General features: G+C 44.6%; 1 protein-coding gene across 6 annotated transcripts in view; it reads right to left on the reverse strand.

Moving 5' to 3' along the window:
- Window positions 1-837: 837 nt before the first annotated feature.
- Window positions 838-24,208, reverse strand: part of lrrc32 (leucine rich repeat containing 32) — a 55,898-nt gene continuing 32,527 nt past the window's right edge. For 4 of the 6 annotated variants that reach the window (XM_072262596.1, XM_072262599.1, XM_072262598.1 and 1 more), the window contains exons 2-3: window positions 15,137-15,225; window positions 839-2,830 (exon numbers count right to left, since the gene is read on the reverse strand). In XM_072262596.1, the coding sequence (XP_072118697.1) occupies window positions 926-2,830; window positions 15,137-15,220 (1,989 nt within the window). In that variant the 5' untranslated portion in view covers window positions 15,221-15,225 and the 3' untranslated portion in view covers window positions 839-925. Of the gene's footprint in view, window positions 2,831-15,136; window positions 15,226-24,208 lie in introns of all 6 variants that reach the window. The other 2 variants (XM_072262594.1, XM_072262595.1) reach the window with 1 other exon arrangement.

Raw genomic sequence — 24,208 nt, forward strand, 5'->3', positions numbered from 1 at the left:
CCTGTTCTCAGGTACATGTCCCACCCTCAATATAGATTTAAGGAGGTACAGGTTCATCGAATCGCTACTGAGGCCATTCACCCCATCTGTGGTCATCTTGAAAGTAGCTGTTGAGGACTGGTTGCTGATAAGACATAGGGGAAGAATTTAGGCCATTCAGCCCATCAAATCTGCTCCACCATTCCATCTTGGCTGACTTATTATCCCTCTCAACCCTATTCTTCTGGCTTCTCCCCATAACCTTTTACTCACTTACTAATCAAGAATCTATCAACCTCTGTTTTAAATACACCCAATGACTTGGCCTCCATTGCTGTCTGTGGCAATGAATTCCGTAGATTCACCGCCCCCTGGTTAAATAAATTCCTCCAGGGTAGGTCAGTGGGAAATAGAGTCATCCAATCATCGGACACTACAGCACAGAAACAGGCCATTTGGCCCATCTAGTCCATGCCAAACACTCATTCTACCTGGTCCCATTGACTTGCCACCGGACCATAGCCCTCCATATGCTTCCCATTCATGTACCTATACATATTTTTCTTAAATGTTGAAATTGAACCCGCTCCCACCACTTCCACTGGGAGCTCGTTCCACACTCTCACTCAGTGAAGAAGATCCCCCTCCTGTTCCCCTTACACATTTCACCTTTCATCCTTAACCCATGACCTCTTGTTTCAGTCTCACCCAACCTTAGCGGAAAAAGCTGCTTGCATTTACATTATCGATACCCCTCGTAATTTTGTATGCCTCAATCAAATCTTCTGTCATCTTCCTATACTCTAGGGAATAGGGGGTTGTCACCAAAAAAATCGCTTGGAGTTGGGCTGGAAGGGGGAAAAGGAGATTATATACAGAACTATATATAGATTTATTCACCTCATTCCATTTCATTTACATATCAACAAAGAATTAAGTCAGTTGGCTAAGCTTTTACATGGTGTACAAACATTTTGTTGACTCGTTGCCTGTGTGCCAGGCAACAGCCGAGAAGTGTGGCAAATCCCAAAAGCACAGTCACTAAGATGAGCATTAGGATGCCCCAGTTTGTCCAGTCCAGTGGCAGCTCCTGGCAGAGACCGGGCTGAGCGGTGAACAGATTCGCCTGCGAGTGCCCGTTGACGGTGGGGTAATAACACAAGACTGACCACTTGTCCAGCACGTCGACCTGGGCCAGCCACCTGACCCACGTCGCCTGGCAGCAGTTGAACGGGTTCCCCGAGAGCTGCAATGTCCTTAACGTCCCATTCAGCACCTCCATGGACGTCTCCTGCAAGCTGTCCAGCGTGTTGTTGCGCAAGTCCACGTGCTCCAAAGAAAGGTTCCTGGTGGTGACCAGAAACTCACTCAGGCGGTTGTTGGACACGTCCAGCGTTCTGAGGTTGTTAAAGTGAGACAGGTTCATGCTGAGTGAAGAGAGACCATTGCCTCCCAAGGACAAGTACATCAGGGGAAATTCTAAACCAGCGAATCCCTCAGGGTGGATATAGATTCCAGGATTCAGAGACAGATCTAACTCCGAAAGAGGAGTCTGATGGAATGCATGAGGTGGCAAATATTTAATGTTGTTGTTGTGTAGATATAAATACCTAAGCGTTGTGATTTCAGAGAAGAACATGCAGTCATTGGTGGGGCTCTTATGCCTGGGAATCCCCTGACAGACACTGATATTGTTGTTTTGAAGGCTAAGGATTTGGATGCTGGAGAGGCTGCTAAAGATATCGGAAGGCAGACTTTGAAGGTAGTTGTCCTGAAGGTAGAGGTATTTCAGGTGGTGGAAGCCACTGCTGGACAGCGAGAGGTTCTGCAGGGCATTGGAGCTGAGGTCCAAGTTCACCAGAGAATTCAATACATTCATATCATCTACCACAAAGCTCTGGAGGCAGTTCTTGCTCAGGTTGAGGAACCTCAGGGACTTCATACTCCGGAAGAAATCCCACGGGATGGAGGTTATCTCATTGTAGCTCAGGTCCAGGTACACCAGATCGGACAGGTGAGCCGTTGGGGTGGTCCAGCTTTGGTTAGCCTTGGGATTGTGGTCCAGCCTCCCTTCTAGACGGTCCATCCTGAGACTAATGGCGTCTAGTGAAAACCCCTGGATGCAATTGCGTGACAGATTGAGGTGCCTGAGGCGGTTTCTCTTGGGGAAGGTGGGAAAATAGGGCAGGTTGTTGTCGCTGAGGTCCAGCCACTGAAGATGATACACTTCATCAGATTCCTTCACAATGAAAAGCTCGATGCTGTTTCTACTCAAGTTCAAGAACTGAAGGTGTCTAAGGTCGAACTCGGTGATGCAGGGGATGGAGTTCATGGCGAGGTCGAGGACGGACAGATTAGAAAGTGACTGAAACGCCCCCGATTCTATCTTGATGATGATGTTGTGGTGTAAGTTTATATGTGTCAGTGACGGGTTCCCTTGGAACGTATGGTCTGAGAGTTTGGTGATGCTGTTCCTGGCCAAGGATACCTGCTCAAGCAAAGGTGCATCCTTTAGGAAACCCTCGACAACACCAGTATACAAACTGTTTCCAGACAAGTCCAGCCTTTTAACACGCGGCAGTCTCCCAAGTCCATCTTTGCTCAGGTCCAAGAGATTGTTTGCAAGGTTAAGCTCCTCGAGGCGTAGTAGAGAGGCAAATGATCCAGGCTCAATAAACTCCAGTTGGTTGGACTCCAAGTCCAGGTGCTGGATGGAGGGGTACTGAGTCAAGTTGTGCAAGGTTAGCATTTGGATGCGGTTAACAGATAAATCCAACTTCCATATGTCTTGAGGCAGGCCCAGAGGGATTACGTTAAGAGATTTATTCTGACATCGTGCTTCCGACTCTATCTAAAATTAAAAGGAAAGTTGAGTACAAATTGTATTTTATTAGATTACATTGCTAAACAAAATTAAAGACACCCTGGCATGCTCTCCACCCATCTTTCTTCCCTTTAGTCCTCTACTGTGAGGGCAGCACGATAACATAGCATTTAGTGTAAAGGTTTTACAGCGCCAGTGATAGTGATCGGGGTTCAATTCCCACCGCTGTCTGTAAGGAGTTTGTATGTTCTCCCCATCACCGGCAACAAGCTGGGTTTCTTCCGGGTGTTCCAGTTTTCCCCCACGTTCCAAAGACGTATGGTCTTGGCTAGGGTGAATAAGTTCTGGGCATTCTATGTTGGTGCTAAAAGCGTGGTGACGCTTGCAGGCTGCCTCCAGCACAATTCTCAGCTGCTCACCTTCAGCTACCTTCTCTGCTGAACTCTTGGAGGAATGCAAAGGGCAGAGAGCCACTTGTGGGAGGAAAGGAACTGGCGATGGATCAAGTTCCAAGTCCATCCTTGCTCAGACTCGGGATGTTGACAATTCTTCAACTGCCACAGATGCTGCTTAACCACAGTGAAGGAGAATGAGGGGAGATTTGATAGAGGAAATTGTACGTGGCCCACCGGCAGTGTCAACGAAGCTTTACCAAGAGGGATTTCTCGCAGGTCAGCAGCGGTTATTTAAAAAGGGAGCTTTGAGAGTGTTTGTCCATTGTACATGGCCTATCAGCGGCTATAACCGGAGCAGCGATTGTGAGTTAGATAGCAGGGAAGGTTCAAGCATAAAAGGGAGACACTGCCTAGCGGAGCGGTCATCGACTGAGGCAGAGTGGTAGGGCTTTGGCTCATTTGGGCTTCAGCGAGGTGAGTGGGTAAGTGGAATTTGTTTTCTTTTCTTTGCATTTTTGTTTAGCAGAATACAGAGCATGTCTGTAAGGGTTAGTACTTTCTTCTGGGTGTCAGATGTGGGAATCCTGGGAATCTTCCAGTCTCCCAGATGGCCACATCTGCGCCAGGTGCACCGAGATGCAGCTTCTGAGAGACCGTGTTAGGGATCTGGAGCTGCGGCTTGATGACCTACAGTTTATTAGGGAAAGTGAGCAGGAGATAGATAAGAGCTACAAGGAGCTAGTCACCCCAAGGCTGCAGCAATTAGATAAGTGGGTGACTGTCAGGGGAGGGATGGGAAGAGCTTTGGATGCTGTTGAGGGGGGTGACCTGACAGAGGACAACCATGGCGATCGGGCCTCTGGCACTAAGCCTGGTTCTGTGGTGCAAAAGGGAGAAAAGAAGATGAAGAATGCAGTATTCATAGGGGATTCCATAGTGAGTGGAACAGACAAGAAGTTCTGTCAGCCTGATAGAGATACCCACATGGTGTGTTGCCTCCCAGGTGCCAGGGCACAGGATATCTCAGATCAGGTGCAGAGTATTCTGAAAGGAGAGGGTGAACAGCCAGAAGTCTTGGTACACGTTGGTGCCCATGCCATAGGTAGGAAAAGGGAGGGGGTCCTGAAGAGAGAATTCAGGGAGTTGGGTAGGAAGCTGAAAAGCAGGTCCTCCAGAGTAGTAATCTCAGGATTGCTGCCTGTGCCACGTGCTAACGGGCGCAGAATAGCATGATCAGGCATATTAATGTGTGGCTGAGAGACTGGTGTAGGGGGCAGGGCTTCGGGTTCCTGGATCACTGGGGCATCTTCTAGGGGAGGTACGACCTGTACGAAAAGGACGGGTTACACCTGAACCCAAAGGGGTCCAATATCCTAGCAGGCAGGTTTAATATAGCTGTTAAGGAGGGTTTAAACTAATTTGGCAGGGGGCTGGGAACCGGAGTGATAGGGCTGAGGAAGGGGAAAATGGCAAGGGTAAAAGGACCCTAACAGTTGTATACAGGCCTCCAAACAGCAGCTGAGATGTGGATTACAAATTACAGCAGGAGATAGAAAAGGTAAGTCAGAAGGGCAATGTCATGATAATCATTGATAACATGAAAGTGGATTGGGAAAACTAGGCCAGTACTGGACCTCAAGAGGGAGAATTTGTAGACTGTCTAAGGTATGGCTTTTCAGAATAGCTTGTTGTTGAGCCCACTAAGGGATCAGCTGCGCTGGCATTCATTTCTAGAGGTATAGAATATAGGACCAGGGATATGATGTTGAGGCTCTATAAGGCAATTGTGAGACCAGACTTGGAATATTGTGTGCAGTTTTGGGCTCTTTATTTTAGAAAGGATATACTGACATTGGAGAAGGTTCAGAGAAGATTCACGAGAATGATTCCAGGAATAAAAGGGTTACCTGTATGAGGAACGTCTAGAGTTCAAGAGAATGTGGGGGGATCTCATAGAAACATTCCAAATGTTAAAAGGCCTGAACAGATTAGATATGACAAAGTTATTTCCCATGGTAGGGGAGTCTAGGACAAGAGGGCAGGACTTCAGGATTGAAGGACGTCCATTTAGAACAGAGATGCGGAGAAATTACTTTAGTCAGAGGGTAGTAAATCTGTGGAATTTGTTGCCATGAGCGGCTGTGGAGGCCAAGTCATTGGGTGCATTTAAGGCTGAGATAGATAGGCTGTTGATTAGCCAGGGCATCAAAGGGTTTGGGGGAGAAGGTAGGGAAGCGAGGATGACTGGAAGAATTGGATCAGCCCATAGTTGAATGGCAGAACAGACTCAATGGGCCAAATGGCCTACTTCTGCTCCTATATCTTATGGTCTTATGGTCTTATAGGAATACAAAATTTTAAGGGGTATAGATAGTGTTAATGCAAGCCAAGTTCCACTGAGGTTATAGAGTATATGAATGAGACATTGGTGAGGTTAAATTTGGAGTATTGTGTGCAGTTCTGCTCACTTACCTACAGGAAAGATACCAATAAGATTGGAAGACTACAGACAAAATTTACAAGGATGTGGCTGGGATTTGGAGCAGCAGCTGGATGACCTCCGGCTTGTATGGGAGAGTGAGGAGATCATCGATTCGAGTTACAGGGAAGTAGTCACCCTGAAGTTGCAGGAAGTGAGTGGCTGGGTGAAAAGCCAGGAGAAATGGAAATGTGAATAGGCAGTTAGCACAGAGCAACCCGGTGCCCATTTCCCACAATAATAAGAACCCATGGTATTAGTCATAGTCATAGTCATACTTTATCGATCCCGAGGGAAATTGGGTTTCATTACAGTTGCACCAACCAAGAATAGAGTATAAATATAAAACCATAAATAATTAAATAATAATATGTAAATTATGCCAGGAAATACGTTCAGGACCATCCTATTGGCTCAGGGTGTCTGACCCTCCAAGGGAGGAGTTGTAAAGTTTGATGGCCACAGGCAGGAATGACTTCCTATGACGCTCTGCGTTGCATCTCGGTGGAATGAGTCTCTGGCTGAATGTACTCCTGTGCCCAACCAGTACATTATGTAGTGGATGGGAGACATTGACCAAGATGGCATGCAACTTGGACAGCATCCTCTTTTCAGACACCACCGTCAGAGAGTCCAGTTCCATCCCCACAACATCACTGGCCTTACAAATGAGTTTGTTGATTCTGTTGGTGTCTGCTACCCTCAGCCTGCTGCCCCAGCACACAACAGCAAACATGATCGCACTGGCCACCACAGACTCGTAGAACATCCTCAGCATCATCCGGCAGATGTTAAAGGACCTCAGTCTCCTCAGGAAATAGAGACTATGTATTACTAACATAGTTGGAGAATTGGCTGCTTGCTAGGAAGCAGCCAGTGGGAATAAAAGGATCCTTTTCTAGCTGGCTGCCAGCGACTAGTGGTGTTCCGCAGGGGTCGGTGTGGGGACCGCTTCTTTTTATGCTGTATATCAATAATTTAGATGATGGAATAGATGGCTTGATTGCCAATTTTGCAGATGACATGAAGATTGATGGAGGGGCAGGCAGTATTGAGGAAACAGGTAGGCTGCAAAAGGACTTAGACAGATTAGGAGAACGGGCAAGAAAGTGGCAAACGAAGTACAAGGCTGGAAATGCATGGTCATACACTTTAATAGTAGAAATAAATGTGCTGATCATTTTCTAAACAGGGTGAAAATCCTAAAGTCTGAGATGCAAAGGGACTCAGGAGTCCTTGTGCAGAACACCCTCAAGATTAACCTGCAGGTTGAGTCGGTGATGAGGAAGGCAAATACAATAAGTCTAGAATACAATAGCAGGGATGTGATGCTGAGGCTTTATAGACACTGGTGAAGCCTCACCTTGAGTATTGTGAACAGATTTGGGCTCCTCATCTAAGAAAAGATGTGCTGGCATTGGAGAGGGTTCAGAGGAGGTTCACAAGGATGATTCCAGGAATGAAAGAGTTATCATATGAGGAATGTTAGATGGCTCTGGGTCTGTACTCACTGGAAGTTAGAAGGATGAGGGGGGATTTCATTGAAACCTTTCGAACGTTGAAAGGCCTAAACAGGGTAAAGGTGGAAAGGATATTTCCCATGGTGGGGGAGTCTAGGACAAGAGGGCACAGCCTCAGGATAGAGGGGCATCCATTTAAAATAGAGATGTGGAGAAATTTCTTTAGCCTGAGGGTGGTGAATTTGTTGAATTTATACCACAGGCCACTGTGGAGGCCAGGTCATTGGGTGCATTTAAGGCAGAGCTGAATAGGTTCTTGATTGGACACGGCATCAAAGGTTACAGGGAGAAGGCCGGGGAGTGTGGCTGAGGAGGGGAATAAAGTATCAGCCATGATTAAATGGTGGAGCAAACTTGATGGGTCAAATGACCTAATTCTACTCATATGGTCTTTAGGGCTTGAGGACTTGAGGTTTAGGGAAAGGTTGAGTACGTTAGGACTTAATTTCCTGTAGCATAGGAGAATGAGGGGAGATTAGAGGATAAATGCAAGCAGGCTTTTTCCACTAAGGTTGGGTGAGACTAGAACTAGAGGTCAAGGGTGAAAGGTGAAATGTTTAAGGGGAACTTCATCACTTATCAGATGTTTTGAGTGTGGAACGAGCTGCCAGCGGGAGTGTTGGATTTATGTTCAATTGTAATATGTAAGCGATGTTTGGGTAGGTAGATGGATTGGAGGGGAATGGAGAACTATGGTCCAGGTGTGGGTAGATGGGACTAGGCAGAATAACATTTTGGCATGGACTAGATGGGCTGAAGAACCTATTTCTATGCTGTAGCACTCTATCACTCTGAGCAATGCAAACCATTCTTGGCAGAGTGATGCATGTCTTAGGAGCACAGGGCGACCTAGCCACTAAAGCAATAACATCCTCCTGTAATTATTTGTGGTGTCACCACAGAGAAGCAACTCTGTTTTGTTATCCTGGCATTTTCCCATTGTTACTCAATGCCATGCCCGCATTCCGCTTCCTTATACAGTTGTAATTGCAGGTTAAGCTTTACTTGATGGCTTTGTGGCAAGGTCTGCAGATGATACAGAGATAGGTGGAGGTGCATGCAGTGTTGAAGAAGCTGGGTGTCTGCAGGAGGAGAATGGTCAAAGAAATGGCAGATGGAATACAGTGCATAGTCATGAAGTCTGGTAGAAAAATAAAGGGAGAGACTATTTCCCAACGGGGAGAAAATTCAGAACTCAGAGGTGCAAAAGGACTTGAGAGTCCTTACGCAGGATTCCCTAAAGTTTAACTTGTAGGTTGAGTTGGGGGTAAGGAAGACAAATGCAATGTTAGCATTTATTTCGAGAGGACTAGATTATAAAAGCAAGGATGTAATGCTGAGGCTTTATAGGGCATCAGCCAGACCACAATTGGGGAATTGTGAGCAGTTTTGGGCCCTTCATCTCAGGAAAGATGTACTGGCACTGGAGAGGGTCTGGAGGAGGTTCACAAGAATGATCCTGGGAATGAAAGGGTTAGTTTATGAGCAGCATTGGATGGCTCTGAGCCTGTACTTGCTGGAGTTTAGAAGAATGAGGGGTGGGGCGGAGGGATCATTGAAACCTATCAAATATTGAAAGGCCTTGATAGAGTGGACGTGGAGAGGATGTTTCATATACTAGGGGAGTCTAGAACCAGAGTGCTCAGCCTCAGGATAGAGAATCTTCCCTTTTGAACAGAGATGAGGATGAATTTCTTTAGCCAGAGGGTGGTGAATTTGTGGAATTCAATGCCACAGACAGCTGTGGTGGCCAGATCATTGGGTATATTTAAAGTGAAGGTTGATAGGTTCCTGATTAATCAAGGCGTCAAGGGTTACAGGAAGAAGGGGAGAAGATAAGAGTTGAGAGGGAAGATAAATTGGTCATGATGGAATGGTGGAGCAGACTGAAGGGGGTGAATAGTCTAATTCTGCTCCCACGTCTTATGGTCTTAATCAGGGTCATCTTTCTCTTCCTCTTTCATCGGCCCTTTGGGATAGGGGATGATTTAATTCCACCTGATTCCGTGGGATCTGAGGTGACTGATGCAGCTAGTAAGAGAAGTCACATTCTCGGAACCATGCTGAGTTTGCCTGACATTTGACTAATTTGATTCAGATTCAGATTTATTTATCACATGTACATTTAAATATGCAGTGAAATGCATTATCTGAAGCAGTAAAATTACCTCATTAACTATATTTAAGACACAAATGGATAGATTTTTTTGATAAGTTGAGGAATCACTAGTAATTGGGGAAAAGCCAGGCATTCAGATTTATTAGTCACATGTACATCGAAATTTACAGTGAAACATCTCAGTTACAAAGAACAAAATATAGGAATGTGATGGGGGAAGCCCGCAAATGTCACACATTCTGGTGCCAACACAACAAGCAACAAAGTTCAAAGTTCAAAGTAAATTTTAATATCAAAGTACATACAGTATATGTCACTATATACAACCCTGAAATTTATTTTCTTGTTGGCATACTTAACAAATCTATAGAATAATAACTATAACACAATCAATGAAAGACTGCCCAATTAGAGTGTTCAACCAGAGCGTAGAAGACAACAAACTTTGCAAATGCAAAATAAGAAACAATAATAATAAATAAATACACAATAAATATTAAGAATATGAGATGAAGAGTCCTTGACAGTGAGTCCATAGGTTGTGGGAACATTTCTGTGATGGGGCGAGTGAAGTTGAGTGAAGTTACCTTCTTTGGTTCAAGAGCCTGATGGTTGAGGGGTAGTAACTGTCCCTGAACCTGGTGCTGAGAGACTGAGGCTCGTGGTGTGAGTCATGAGGTTCAACAAAGCAACAAGAACAATTTTCCCTGCTGTAATGTCTATAATAAAAGCTTCTAACAGCTTTCTTATGACAGGTTCTGGAAGATTGGCAGCATCACAATCAAGAATCGTGAATCTGGCTTGCATTATTCGGAGCAGTAGGAGGTAATTTCATTCATCCTGCTAGTCTTTTAGATCTGGGCTTCAGAACTGTGTTCCAGAGACACAACTCTTCCACTTCCACACTGCGATAAAAGGTCTTGGTGCATGAGCCAGTCCCAATTAGGGGATCGGAGGTGGAGAAGGTCAGTAACTTAAAATTCCCTTGGAATTACCATATCAGAGGATCTATCCTGGGACCAGCATATAAGTGCCTTTACAAAATAGGCACAGCACCACCTCCACTTTTTTGCAAGTCTGTGCAGACATGGCATGTCATCTAAAACTTTGGCAACCTTCTATAGATGCATAGTGGAAAGTATCTGGACTGGTTGCATCATGGACTGGGAAGGAAACACCAATGCCCAAGAATGGAAAGGCCTACAAAAGAGTTGAGAACACAACCCAGCCCTCCCCACCACTGAGCACATGAACAATGAGTGGTATCACGAGAAAGCATCACCAAGTCCCCCACCATCCAGGCCATGCTCTCCTCTCACTGCTGCCATTGGGCAGGAGGTACAGGAGCCTGAGGTTCCACACCAGCAGGTTCAGAAACAGCTATTACCCTTCAATCATCAGCTCTTGAACCAGCATGGATAGCTTCACTGACCTCAACACCGAACTGATTCCACCACCTATGGACTCATTTTCAAGGAGCCTGCAGCTCATGTTTGAAGAATTATGTATGCATGCATCTACTCATTTATTGATTGTATTTGCAGAGTTTGTCTTCTTTTGCACATTGGTTGCTTTTTGGTCTTTGCGTGTAGTGTTTCATTGATTCTATTGTATTTCTTCATTTTACTGTGAATGTCTGTAAGAAAATGAATCTCGGTGTAGTATATAGTGACACATATGTACTTTGATAATAAATTACTCTGAACTTCGAACTTCACTCACCTCAACGCTAAACTGACCCCACAATTTACTGACCCACTTTCAAGAACTCTACAACTCATTTTCTCAGTATTATTTATTCACAATTTTAAATTTATTATTGACACGATTTGTCCTTTTTTTACACATTTGTCTTTGTTATACATAGAACATAGAAATCTACAGCACATTACAGGCCCTTCAGCCCACAATGTTGTGATGACCATGCAACCTACTCTAGAAACCCTAGAATTTCCCTACCACATAGCCCACTATTTTTCTAAGCTCTATGTGCCTATGTTACTTTACTTTGTTGTCGCCAAACAATTGATACTTATACTTTATACTTTATAAAATATAAGTATACTAGAGTGTACAATCATCACAGCAATATTTGATTCTGTACTTCCTGCTCCCTGGAGTACAAATCAATAGTAAATATAGTAAAATTTTAAATTATAAATCATAAATAGAAAATAGAAAAGGGAAAGTAAGGTAGTGCAAAAAAACCAAGAGGCAGGTCCGGATATTTGGAGGGTACGGCCCAGATCCGGGTCAGGATCCGTTCAGCAGTCTTATCACAGTTGGAAAGAAGCTGTTCCCAAATCTGGCCATATGAGTCTTCAATCTCCTGAGCCTTCTCCCGGAGGGAAGAGGTTATGTATGTTTTTTCATAAACTCTATTGTGTTTCTTTATTTTCGAGTAAATGCTCACAAGAAAATGAATCTCAGGGTAGTATAATGTGACATACTGTATACGTACTGTGATAACAAATTGACTTTGAGCTTTGAAGTTTATGGGCAGGACAAGGGTGCAGCTGATGGATCTGCTGCCTCATGGAGACGGAGACAGTCTGTGCAGAGTTTGTGCGTTCTCCCTGTGACTCCAATGGGTCTCCTCTGGGTGCCCCTGTTTCCTCCCACAGCCCAGAGACGTTTGAGTTGGTAGGTTAAATGGCCACTTTCAGTTTTCTGAAATATGCAGGTGGGTGGAAGAATCTGGGAGTGGTTGTGGGAAGATGGGGAGGATAAAATATGAGATCAGGTTAAATTTGTGGTTGGTGGTCAGCATCATCTCAGTGGGCTGACAGGGCTGCTTCTGTGCTGTATCTCTCTATAACTTGGTGATTTGATGATTCTAATAAGATACAGGAGCAGAATTAGGCCATTTAACCCATCCAGTCTGCTCCGCAATTTCATCAAGTCTGATCCATTTCCCTCTCAGCTCCCGTCTCCTCCCTTCTCTCCATATCCCTTCATGCTCTGACTAATCAAGAATCTACCAACTTCTAGCTTAAATATACCCAATGACTTGGCCTCCACAGCCACCTGTGGCAACCAGTTCCACAGATTCACCACCCTCTGGCTAAAGAAATTCCTCCTCATCTCTGTTCTAAATGGACATCCCTCTATTCTGAGGCTGTGTCCTCTGGTCTTAGACTCCCCCACCGTAGGAAACATCCTCTTCCCATCCACTCTATTGAGCCTTTCAACATTTGATAGGTTTCAATGAGATCCTCCCTCATTCTTCTGAATTCCAGTGAGCACAGGGCCAGAGCCATCAAACACTCCTCAAACGATAAGCCTTTCAATCCCAAAATGATTTTTGTGAACCTCCTTTGAACCCTCTCCAATGTCAGCACATCCTTTCTTAGATAAGGTGTCCAAACGCACACAATACTTCAAGTGAGGCCTCACCAGTGCTTTATAAAGTCTGACTATTACATCCTTGCTTTTATATTGTAGTTTGTGTATATATGAAAGGCAGCTCGAGCGACCTTTGTAATTGTGACTTAAGTTACTCCAGCACTTTCTGGATTTACAGGACATTCTCAGGACAGTAGAGATCTAGAAAGGCTGATCTTGTTATCTGTGGACTGCACGCTGTAACAGAAAGGCCCAATGCGGGCTAGATGGACAATATATCATCTTCCATCTCTGCATGTCACATAAACAATAGGAAGTCTGCAGATGCTCGAAATCCAAAGCAACACACACACATAATGCTGGAGGAAATCAGGCAGCATCTATGGGAATGAATAAACATTCGACGTTTCAGGCCGAGGCCCTTCATCTGGGCTGGAAAGGAAAGGGGAAGACACCTGAATAAAAATATGGGGGAAAAGGAAGGTGCATAGCTAGAAGTGATAGGTGAAGCCAGTGGGTGGTTAAGGTAAAGGACTGGAGAGGAAGGAACCTGATAGGAGAAGAGAGTGGACCATAGGAGAAAGGGAAGGAGGACGGGGTTGGTGCTGATAGGCAGGTGAGAACAAGTAAGATGCCAGAGTGAAGAATAGAAGAAGAGGGGAGAGGGAGGGATTTTTTTTTACCAGAAAGAACACATACTGCTAAAACTAATCTTTCTTACAAAAACAGGACCTAAGGTTAGAGAGGGCTCCTACATTCTCACCACAGTTAGCGTAGCAGTCAGTGCGCCACGATTACAGCTCAGGTTGTCCGAGATCAGAATTCATTTCTGATGTCATCTGTATGGAGTCAGTACGTCCTCCCTGTGAGTATGCGGGTTTCCTCCAGGTGCCGCGGTTTCCTCCCGCAGTCCAATGAGGGACCGGTTAGTAGGTTAATTGGTCCCTGTAAATTGTCCCGTGATTAGGCTGGCGTTAAATTGGGGGTTACTGGACTGCACAGAAAAATGGACTGGAAGGGCCTATTGAATGCCTTATCTCAATAAATGAATTCTCGTTCATTGTTGTGGCTGGTATTTTGTACCTCAGTGTCAACAGGGTCTTCTGAACCCAGCACCTCCAACAGTGGAGCATTTCTAGAGTTATGAAACGTCTATGCTCATCTCTATAGGTTAAACTATACATCTGCAGCTTTGTGTGAGAGGGTCAATGAAGGGAGCACTAGGCCCTTTGAATGAAAACTTGTTACTCTGTTCACTGGCGGCCAAATTGATCACACACTCAAAGTCAGAGGTTACTGTCATATGCACAAGTACATGCATACACAGGTGTAGTGAAAAACTGGTTCGACCACACTTGGAGCATTGTGCAGCATTCTGGCCACCTTCTTATAAGAAATATGTAGAAGCTTTAGGTTACAGAGGGGATTTACCAAGATGTTGCCTGATTAGAGCAACATGTCTTAGGGGATAGGTTGAGTGACTGGGGCTTTTCTCTTTGGAGTGAAGGTAGATGACAGGTGACTTGACAGAGGTGTACAAGGCAATAAGAAATACAGGTAGAGTGGACAGCCAGTGCCCTTCTCCCAGAGCGCCAATGGCTAAGATGAGAGGGCATAATTTTAATGTGATTGGACGAAAGTATGTGGGGGAGTGGGTATCAGAAGTAGGTTTTTTTCACACAGAGAGTGGTATGAGCATGGACTGCACTGCCAGAGGCAGCGGCAGAGGCAGGAAGAGTAGGGACGTTTAAACAACTATCAGATAGACACATGGATGAAAGAAAAATCGAGGACCATGTAGGAGGGAAGGGTTAGATTGATCTTGGAGTAGGTTAAAAGGTCGGCACAACATTATGAGCTATAGGCTTGTACTGTGTTGTACTCTTCTGTGTCCTGTGTTCCTTGTTCTATTTTCTGCCTTCTTTGTTTTGTGCAGTGAAGACAGTCATTCCACAACCCAAAGGGACTACCAAAGGAGAATAGTGCCCATGAATCTCACTGGAATGGCCTGAGCAGGACCTGAGAGATGCTAAAGAAATACAGCTCACTGTTGCTGCTTACCCACAAGGGAAGCCATGTTGTCTCTGAGCCTACTTCTTCGGCAAGGACTCTTCCACCCCCACCGATGACCCCTTCTCCCGTCTTCAACCTTGCTCCTCTTCATGGACAGAGTTAGTCCTGACGACGGGTCTCAGCCCGAAACGTCGACTGTACCTCTTCCTATAGATGCTGCCTGGCCTGCTGCGTTCACCAGCAACTTTGATGTGTGAAGCCATGTTGTCCCTAGTTTGCTCAACCTATTCTCATAAGACATGCCCTCTAATCCAGACAGCAGCTTGGTAAATCTCCTCTGCACCTTCTCTAAAGCTTCCAGCATCCTTCCTATAATCAGAACTGAGCACAGTACTCCGTGTGTAGTCTAACCAGGGATTTACTGAGTAGTAACAGTACTGTGAACCTCTTCTGGGTACTTACTGTTGCACAGGAAGGGCGATCTTCTGGTCGATATGTCGCTGCTGCCCCCTCAGCCACCAGGAGGAAGAGAAGCAAACTTTCCATAGTCTCTGCAAGGAAGGTTGGGTGAAAGCAGAGGGATACTTAGCGACATAAAGACTGGAGTAAACTCACACAAAGCAAAAATATACAACCAGTTAAGTGGCAGCATAATAGAATGCTGATACTGGAATTTTTACAGAGCTATAATATAAATTCCATTCAGCTCAGTAATATAAACATCACGGCAGAGCTGCAATATGTCATTAAAGGCAGCGTATCATTAAAAGTCACTGAATGTTAAGTCATAATTCTGGGAAAATGTTTAACAGGCTGGGGCTGCCTCCTTGAGAAAGCAAAAGCCACAAGATAAACTGTTGAACATTAGGGAATGATTTAATTGGGCAGAGTAAATGTGGAGAGTCTAGGACCAGAGGGGATAATCTCAAAATAGAAGGACATCAATTTAGAATGGAAACGAGGAGGAATTTCTTTAGCCAGAGGGTGGTGAACCTGTAGACTTCAGTGCCACAGACAGCTGCTGAGGCAAGGTCATTGGATATATTTAAAGTGGAGGTTGACAGGTTCTTGATTAATCAGGGCATCAGAGGTTATGGGGAGAAGGCAGGAGAATGGGGTTGAGAGGGATAATAAATCAGCCATGATGGAATGGTGGAGAAAACTCAGCAGGCTGAATTGCCTCATTCTGCTCCTATATCTTATGGTCTTGTGTGAAATCTATGTTTCACAAGGACACGGAACATAGAACGTTACATTGCAGTGTAGCGACCTTTTAACCCACTCCAAGGTCAATCTAACCCTTCCCTCCCACATAGCCCTCCATATTTCTCTCATTCAGATGAAGTCTCTTAAATGTCTCTAGTATATCTGCCTCTACCACTAACACTGGCTGTGCATGCCAGGCACCCTCTATATAAAGAACCTATCTCTGACATCACCCCCTCTACTTCCCTCCAAGCACCTGAAAATTATACCTCCCCGTACTAGACAATTCCACCCCGGGATAAAATCTCTGACTGTCCATTCAATCTGTGCCTCTTATTATTTTGTACACCATTATTAAGTCACATTTCATCCTCCCTCACTCTAAAGAGAAAAGCCCTAGCTTCATAAGATGTTTTCACTAGTCCAGGCAGCAAGCAGGAACAAGAGTAGGCCAAAGAGCAGAAAATCTGTCGATGCTGGGAATCAACACATGTAAAATGCTAGAGGAACTCAGCAGGCTTGATGAAGGGTCTCGACTCAAAACGTCAACTGTTTACTCCTCTCCTTTCCACAGATGCTGCCTGGCCTGCTCGGTTCCTCCAGCATTATGTGTGATTTGCACAGGAGCATTGAGCTAGTTCATTGAGCTAGTTCTGCTATCCTTCAAGATCACGGCTCAGTGTCATTTTCCTATACTAACCCCTGTATCCCTCAATTCCCTGAAAGATCCAAAATCTACGCTCACTGTTTTGAACAAGTTCAGTGTCTAAGTCTGCACACCCCTCCGAGCGAGAGAGTACTAACGAGCCCCCACTATCTGAATGAAGAAGCTCCCCCTTAACTCTGTTCAATTGTAGTGAGGCTTAAAACCAGGCTATCATCAGGGATGGTCAGTGTTTGCCATAACATGCCCTTTGGCCCATCACATTATGCTTACCATAGAGTCCATTTGTATTCAAGTTCCTTATCAACATCTAGGAAAATCTATCGTGGGCCCGCCATGCTAATGAATCATGAAGGCACAATAGTGGCTATACTTCCTTAGGAGTTTGACTTGGTATGAACTTGAATTCAAGTTCAGGTTCAGTTTATTGTCACTCACCTGTACGGATGTATACCATCAAATGAAACAACATTCCTCCAGACCAAGGTGCAAAACAAAGTACACACTTTACAACTCACACACTACACATAAAGTAATATTAACACAAATAAATTAACAAATAATAAAATATATTCTGGAAGATTAACATTTAGCATCAGGTGCATTTATAAGTTAAAGAGTAAATAGTATAATGCTACTGGCTCTTCTTACATGATGAGATCTGGCTAGTGGTAGGGAGTTCAGTAGTCTCACGCCTCGGGGGAGGAAGCTGTTTCCAGTCATAACGGTTCTTGTCTTAATGCTACGGTACCTCCTACCTGATAATAAGGGGTCAAAAAAACTGTTGGCTAGATGGGAGGGATCACTGACAATGCTAAGGCCCCTGTGTTCTCAGTGCTCTTGATAAATATCTCTGATAGGTAGAAGAGAGAGCTTGCTGACCCTCTCAGCAGATCTCGCAATCCTTTATAGGGTCTTGTGGTCAGCTGCCTTGCAATGCCTTGAGTTCAAGAGCCGTGAGGTAATGTTACAGCTATGTCAGACCTTGGTCAGACCCCACTTGGAGTGCTGTGTTCATTTCTGGTCACTTCACTACAGGAAGGATATGGATACTATAGAGCAGTGATTCTCAACTGCTTTTTTGGCCACGGCCCCCTTAGGAGTTCTTCTCACGTTCCAGGTACCCCCCCCACCTTTCAAACAGGGATACAACACGAACAGATAGACAGAAAATCATTTATTATTGAACACCAAGAAAACTTGAACATTCCGACATACTGGACAAAACTTAAAAAAAGACTGTATGAAATGAAACATCTATCAGGCCTAATGCGATCCTTCAGCTTGGTGCTTTTCTGCAAGTTTCATGATATCGGGCTCCAAATTAGACAATAGTAATAAACACTTTTCACAACCTACCTTAACGTATAATATATCCAAACACACATACTTTAAAGTTACTAGGCTGAAAAAGGCCTAGCAAGACACGTTGATCTTCGGAGAATGAAGTATGGCGATTATGGATGCGAGAACCCTTGATTGAATATGTTGACCCGGTGCAGTCTGATTCATGACTGACTCTGAAGTGAGGCTGTGTGGGAGGAGCTTAAGCAATGAATTTACCAGGTGCGCCGAATTCAAACTGTGTGTTGGAAAGATATTATAAATAGGAGGGAAACTATTGACTCCAATGAAGGTTGCGGCTTGGGTATTTCATCGTTCAGTTACCAGGGCCCCCATAAACCCTTGGGGCTCCCCTTCTCACAGTTTTCATTCGGTGGCCCCCTTCAAATGTGCCAGGGCCCCCAAGGGGGCCATATGGCCCCCGTTGAGAATGGCTGCTATAGAGAGAGTGCAGATGAGATTTACAAGGACATTGCCTGGATTGGAGAGTGTGTCTTATGAGAATAGTATGAGTGAACTTGGCCGTTTCTCCTTGGAGTGACGGAGGATGTGAGGTGACCTGATAGAGGTGTATAAGATGATGAGAGGCATTGATTGTGTGGTTAGCCAGAGGTTTTTTTCCCAGGGCTGAAATGGCCAAAACGAGGGGGCATAGTTTTAAGGTGCTTGGAAGTAGGCACAGAGGGGATGTCGGGGGTAAGTTTCTCACACAGAGAATGATGGGTGCGTGGAATGCATTACCAGTGGCGGTGGTGAACGCGGATACAATAGGGTCTTAGATAGGTACATGAAGCTTAGTAAAATTGAGGGCTATGTGCTAGGGAAATCTAGGCAGCTTCTAGAGTAGGTTACATGGCCAGCATAACATTGTGGGCTGAAGGGCCTGTAATGTGCTGTAGATTTCTATGTTCTATGTTCTAATTCCTGTACCAGACAGTGATGTAGCTGGCCAGGATGCCCTCGATGAAGCTCTTATAAAAATTGGTTCGACTGAGAGGAGGGGATCCTTGTCCACCTCAATGTCCTCAGGAAGTGGAGAGATGCTGCTGTGCTTTATTGACTAAGGAAGTGATGTTGAGGGATGAGGTGAAATTATCCATTACGTGCACTCCCAGAAACTTGGTGCTCCTAACTCTCTCCATGGAGGAGCCATGTATGTACCATGGAGAGCATTTTGACAGGTTGCACCGCCGTTTGGTAGGGAGGTTCCAGTGCACAGGATCGTAAGAGGCTGCAGAGTCCCGTAGACTCAGTCAGTTCCATCACAGGGAGAACCCTCCCCACCATTGAAGACATCTGCACAAAGTCGTGCCTCAAAAAGGCAGCGTCCATCACTAAGGATTCTCAACACCCAGGACATGCCCCCTTCTCACTGCTATCGTCAGCGAGGAGCTACAGGAGCCTGAAGACTCGTACTCAATATTTTAGGAACAGCTTATTCCCCTTCACCATAAGATTTCTAAATGGTCCGTGAACGCTACCTCAACATTCCTCTTTTGTACTAATTACTTATTTTTTTAATCATAAATTATAGTGATTTGTTATGCCTGCATTGTACTGCTGCCACAAAACAACTAACTTCAGAATTATAACACGAGGAAATCTGCAGATGCTGGAAATTCAAGCAACACACACAAAATGCTGGTGGAACGCAGCAGGCCAGGCAGCATCAATAAGAAGTACAGTCGACATTTCAGAAGTACAGGACTCAGGTCCTCACGAAGATTCTCAACCCGAAATGTCGACTGTATTTCTTCCTATTGATGCTGCCTGGCCTGCTGCGTTCCACCAGCATTTTGTGTGTGTAACTTCAGAATTATTTATGAATTGGACTGTAGTTCAGTTGGACTGTTTTGATTTAATGTTTTTATACTCGGTGTTTTTGCTTGTTCTTTCTTGTTGCCGCTTGTGCTATTTGCTTTTTTTTGCACGTGAGAGGTTGATGTTTTTCTTTGAACAGCTTCCATGGTTTTCTTTGTTTCGTGGCTATCTGGAGAAGACGAATCTCAGAGTTGTATACTACATAGATACTTTGATAATAAATGTACCTTGAACCTTGAACTAATGTCAACGACAATAAAACATATGAAAAAGTCTGCCGATGATTGAAATTCAAAGCAAGACGCATAAAATACTAGATGACTCAACAGGCCAGGCAGAATCTATGGAAGTGAATGAACAGTCAATGTTTCAGGCTGAGACCATTCATCAATACTGGAAAGGAAGGGGGAAGAAGATAAAGGAAGGGGGAAGAAGATGGAGGGAGGGGAAGGAGGAGAGCTAGAAGGTGATGGGCGAAGCCAGGTGAGTAGGAAAGGTAAAGGCCTGTGAGGAACAAATCTGATCAGAGGGGAGAGTGGATCATAGGAGAAAGGGAAGGAGGAGTGGAACCAGGGAGAGGTGATAGGCAGGTGTGAAGAGGTAAGAGGCCAGAGTGGGGAATAAAAGAAGAGAGGAGGGAATTTTTTTTTACCAGAAGGAGAAATTGATATTCTTGCCATCAGGTTAGAGGCTACCTAGATGGAATATAAGGCGTTGCTCCTCCACGCTAAGGGTGGCCTCATTTTGGCATGTGGAGGCCATGGCCCAACACGTTGATGACAATAAATCTGATTCTGATTCTGATCCCAGCACTTGGTCTGCAGTCTTGCAATTGGAATACTCATCCAGATCAATTTCAAGTTCAAGATCAAGTTTATTGTCATTCATCTACGACGACGTCGACTCAGGCCTAGGGGGCCGGCGTCGGGCATTCAACCAAAGGGGATAACTTTACTCGCCTCATCTTTGAAGTGTTCCCACAACCAGTGGACTCACTTTCCAGAACACTGCACCTCATGTTCTCCATATTCATTGCTTATATATTATTATTAATTCCTTTTTGTATTTGAACAGTTTCTTGTCTTTTGCACACTGGTTGACCACCCTAGTTGGTGCAGTCTATCATTGATTCTATTATGACTATAATTCTATTATGGATTTATTGAGTATGCCCACAAGACAGTAAATCTCAGTGTTATACAGTATATATGTACTTTGATAATAAGTTTACTTCGAACTTTGAACTTTAAACCATATACATGTATACTGCCAAATGAATCAATGGTCTTCTGGGCCACATAGCACATATAACTCACACCCAACACATAAAGTAATAATACCACATAGAAATTAACAAATAATAAAATATATTCCAGAAGATTAACATTTAGCATAAATATATTCCAGAAGATTAACATTTAGCATAAGGTGCATTTAGGACACAGGTCAAACACTGTTATGACATGCATCCGCAACCGGGCCAGCTTCCTGGGTTTGGACACGCTAACTCTCCGGAATATGGATAGCTGGCATGGCCCCTTTAAGGATTCTTGACCATCTCGCTAATTGGCAGCCATGTTTTGGCTCCAGGATTTCAATATTTAAGGAGCAACTGAACGGAGGTTCAGTGCTCAATTTTCATCTCTACTTGAATCATCGTCTAAAGTCTAGTTTTGTCCTCTGTTCTTGTTTCAATCTAGCATCGTGTCTCGATTCCTGTCTCAGATACTCCAGCACTTGGGTCCTTGCCATCCTCACCTAGGCCTCTCATCACAAAAAGCAGTATAACACTACTGGAACTTCATAGGTGACAGGAAGTTACCTATGTTTGGTGGCAGGAAGTTCAACAGTCTCATGGCTTGGGGGAAGAAGCTGTTTCCCATCCTAACAGACCTTGTCCTAATGCTACAGTACCTCCTGACTGATGGTAGGGACTGAAAGAAGAGATTGTGGGATAGGTGGGAGTGATCCTTGACAATGCTAAGAGCCCTGTGTACACAGTGCTCCTGATAAAACTACTTATTGTAAGAACCTCTGCTCCACCACTCTCTCCAGGCAGTGCGTACCGGATTCCGAAGGCATAGTACGTGAAAATATTCCCCCTCAGATCCTCACTAAACATCTTATTGCTTATCTTTATCTCATGCCCTCTGGTTTTAGACACCATTGTTGAATCAAGAGAAATGTACTTAACCATCAAGGCTTGAGAGGATGCTCTAAAGCAGTAAGTTCAGGAGGTGTATAGGACTGCAATCTTGTGCTGAAGTGTTCTACGTTCTAAGGTGTTTGGCCTTCTTCAGTCAGGGAACTGGGTGTAGGAGTCGGAACGTTATGTTGCAGTGGTTCGAGATGTTGGTGAGGCAAAACGTGGAATATTGTGTGCAGTTTTGGTCACCCTGTTATAAGATTGTTCGTTCATTATGAGCCGTGTCATATGATGTGGGAGATCATAGTCACTTCTACAAAAGTGGTATGACATTGACTTCTTCTGGGCGATGTCTTTACAAGACGGGTGATCCCAGCCATTATCAATTGTCTGCCTAGCTTGATTAAGTCAATGTTCTTTCCACACTTGTGACTGGATATAAAGAATCCCATGACAATATTTCAATGACAAAAAATGGTATTTATGATTATGAGGACACGCAGTCCCCTTTTATTGTCATTTAGTAATGCATGCATTACGAAATGATAAAATATTTTTCCAGAATGATATCACGAAAACACATGACAAACCGACTTAAAGACTAACAAAAACCACATAATTACAACATATAGTTACAACAGTGCAAAGCAATACTGTAATTTAATAAGAACAGACCATGGCACAGTAAAAGTCTCTTGAAAGTCCCGTCATCTCACGCAGACGGTGAACCTCCAGCGCCGCCAACTTGCCGATGCATCATCCTGGAAGCATCTGACCACAGACCGACTCCGAATCCGTCCGAAAACTCCAAGCCTCCGACCACCTCCCAACACCAAGCACTGAGCACCATCTCTGCCGAGCGTTTCGACCCTGGCCCCGGCAACAGGCGATACGCAAATCTGAGGATTTGGAGACTTTGTCTCCGGAGATTCTCGGTCACACAGTAGCAGCGGCAGCGAAGCACGCATTTCAGAAGTTACTCCAGATGTTCCTCTGTGCTTCATGGCTGTCTACATCAAATCCGGATTGTGCACGGCCCCCTAGTTACACATATCGATATCAATCGGAACGGCTGCGCGCGCTGCATCGCGCCACCATCTTCTCCTTCCTCCTCAGCGTAAAGATCAAACTTGAGTTTACTATCATATGCACAGATGCAATTAAGAACTTACTGGCAGCAGCATAACACACTCATAGCATCATATATTATGTGACTGAGCTCCATGGCATTGTAGCAGTTAGCACAACACTATTACAACTCAGGGTGTCAGAGTTCAGAGTTCAATTATGGAGCTCTCTGTAAGGAGTTTGTACATCCTCCCCGTGACTGCGTGGGTTTCCTCCGGGTGCTCCAGTTTCCTCCCACAGTACAAAGATGTACCTGTTAGTAGGTTAATTGGTTATTGTAAATTGTCCTATGACTAGGGTTAAATCGGTGGGTTACTAGCCGTGAGGCTCAAAGGGCTGGAAGGGCCTGTTCTGTGCTGGATCTCTAAATAAATAAATATAACCAGGAACATAAGTTATGTACGATTTTTAAAATAGAGAACAGAATTAGAACCAAAAAATGTCATTTTATCACCCAAAGTTCCTCAAAAGGTAGGGAGTGATCAGGGTAGGGAAAACTAGTAGGGCATTGGTTTAGGGGGAGGGGAAAAGTTTAAAAGGGACCTGAGGGGCAATTATTACATGTAGAGGGTGGTGAGTATATGGAATGAGCTGCCAGAGGAAGTGTTTGAGGTAGATACATGCAGAGGTGGAGCTTAGAGGGATATGGGCCGACCACAGATAATTGAGACTAACTTTGTGGGCACTGTCTTCAGCATAGACTAGTTGGGCCAAATGCCCTGTATCCAGGCTGTATTACTCTACGACTATGTGCTATTTGGTCAATAACTCGTGCTTACTTGTGGGATCTTGCTGTGTACACATTTGGCTGCTGTTTCCCCAATAATGGTATGTTGGCTCGTTGGTCTAGGGGTATGGTTCTCGCTTTGGGTCTGAGAGATCGCAGGTTCAAATCCCCAATCCCCACTCTGGGGGCAGCATAGTAGTGTAGCGGTTAGCATAACGCTATTATAACACCAGTGATCCAGGATCAATTCTGTACATTCTCCCTGTGACCACCTTTCCTCTGGGTGCTCCAGTTTCCTCACATACGGGTGAGTACGTATGATGGGAGCGGGCTCAATGTGCCAGAAGGGCCTGTTTACCATGCTGTATCTCTAAATAAATAAATGAATAAATAAATGAATGAATGAATGAAAGATTACAACGGTGATCATACTTCAAAAGCCTTTGGGGACGTGCTGAATGGTGTTGCAGCATATTCTGTAGTTAGGGTATATACAAA

This window comes from Mobula birostris, chromosome 7 (genome assembly GCF_030028105.1).
Source record: "Mobula birostris isolate sMobBir1 chromosome 7, sMobBir1.hap1, whole genome shotgun sequence".
In the NCBI taxonomy this organism is placed as follows: domain Eukaryota; kingdom Metazoa; phylum Chordata; class Chondrichthyes; order Myliobatiformes; family Myliobatidae; genus Mobula; species Mobula birostris.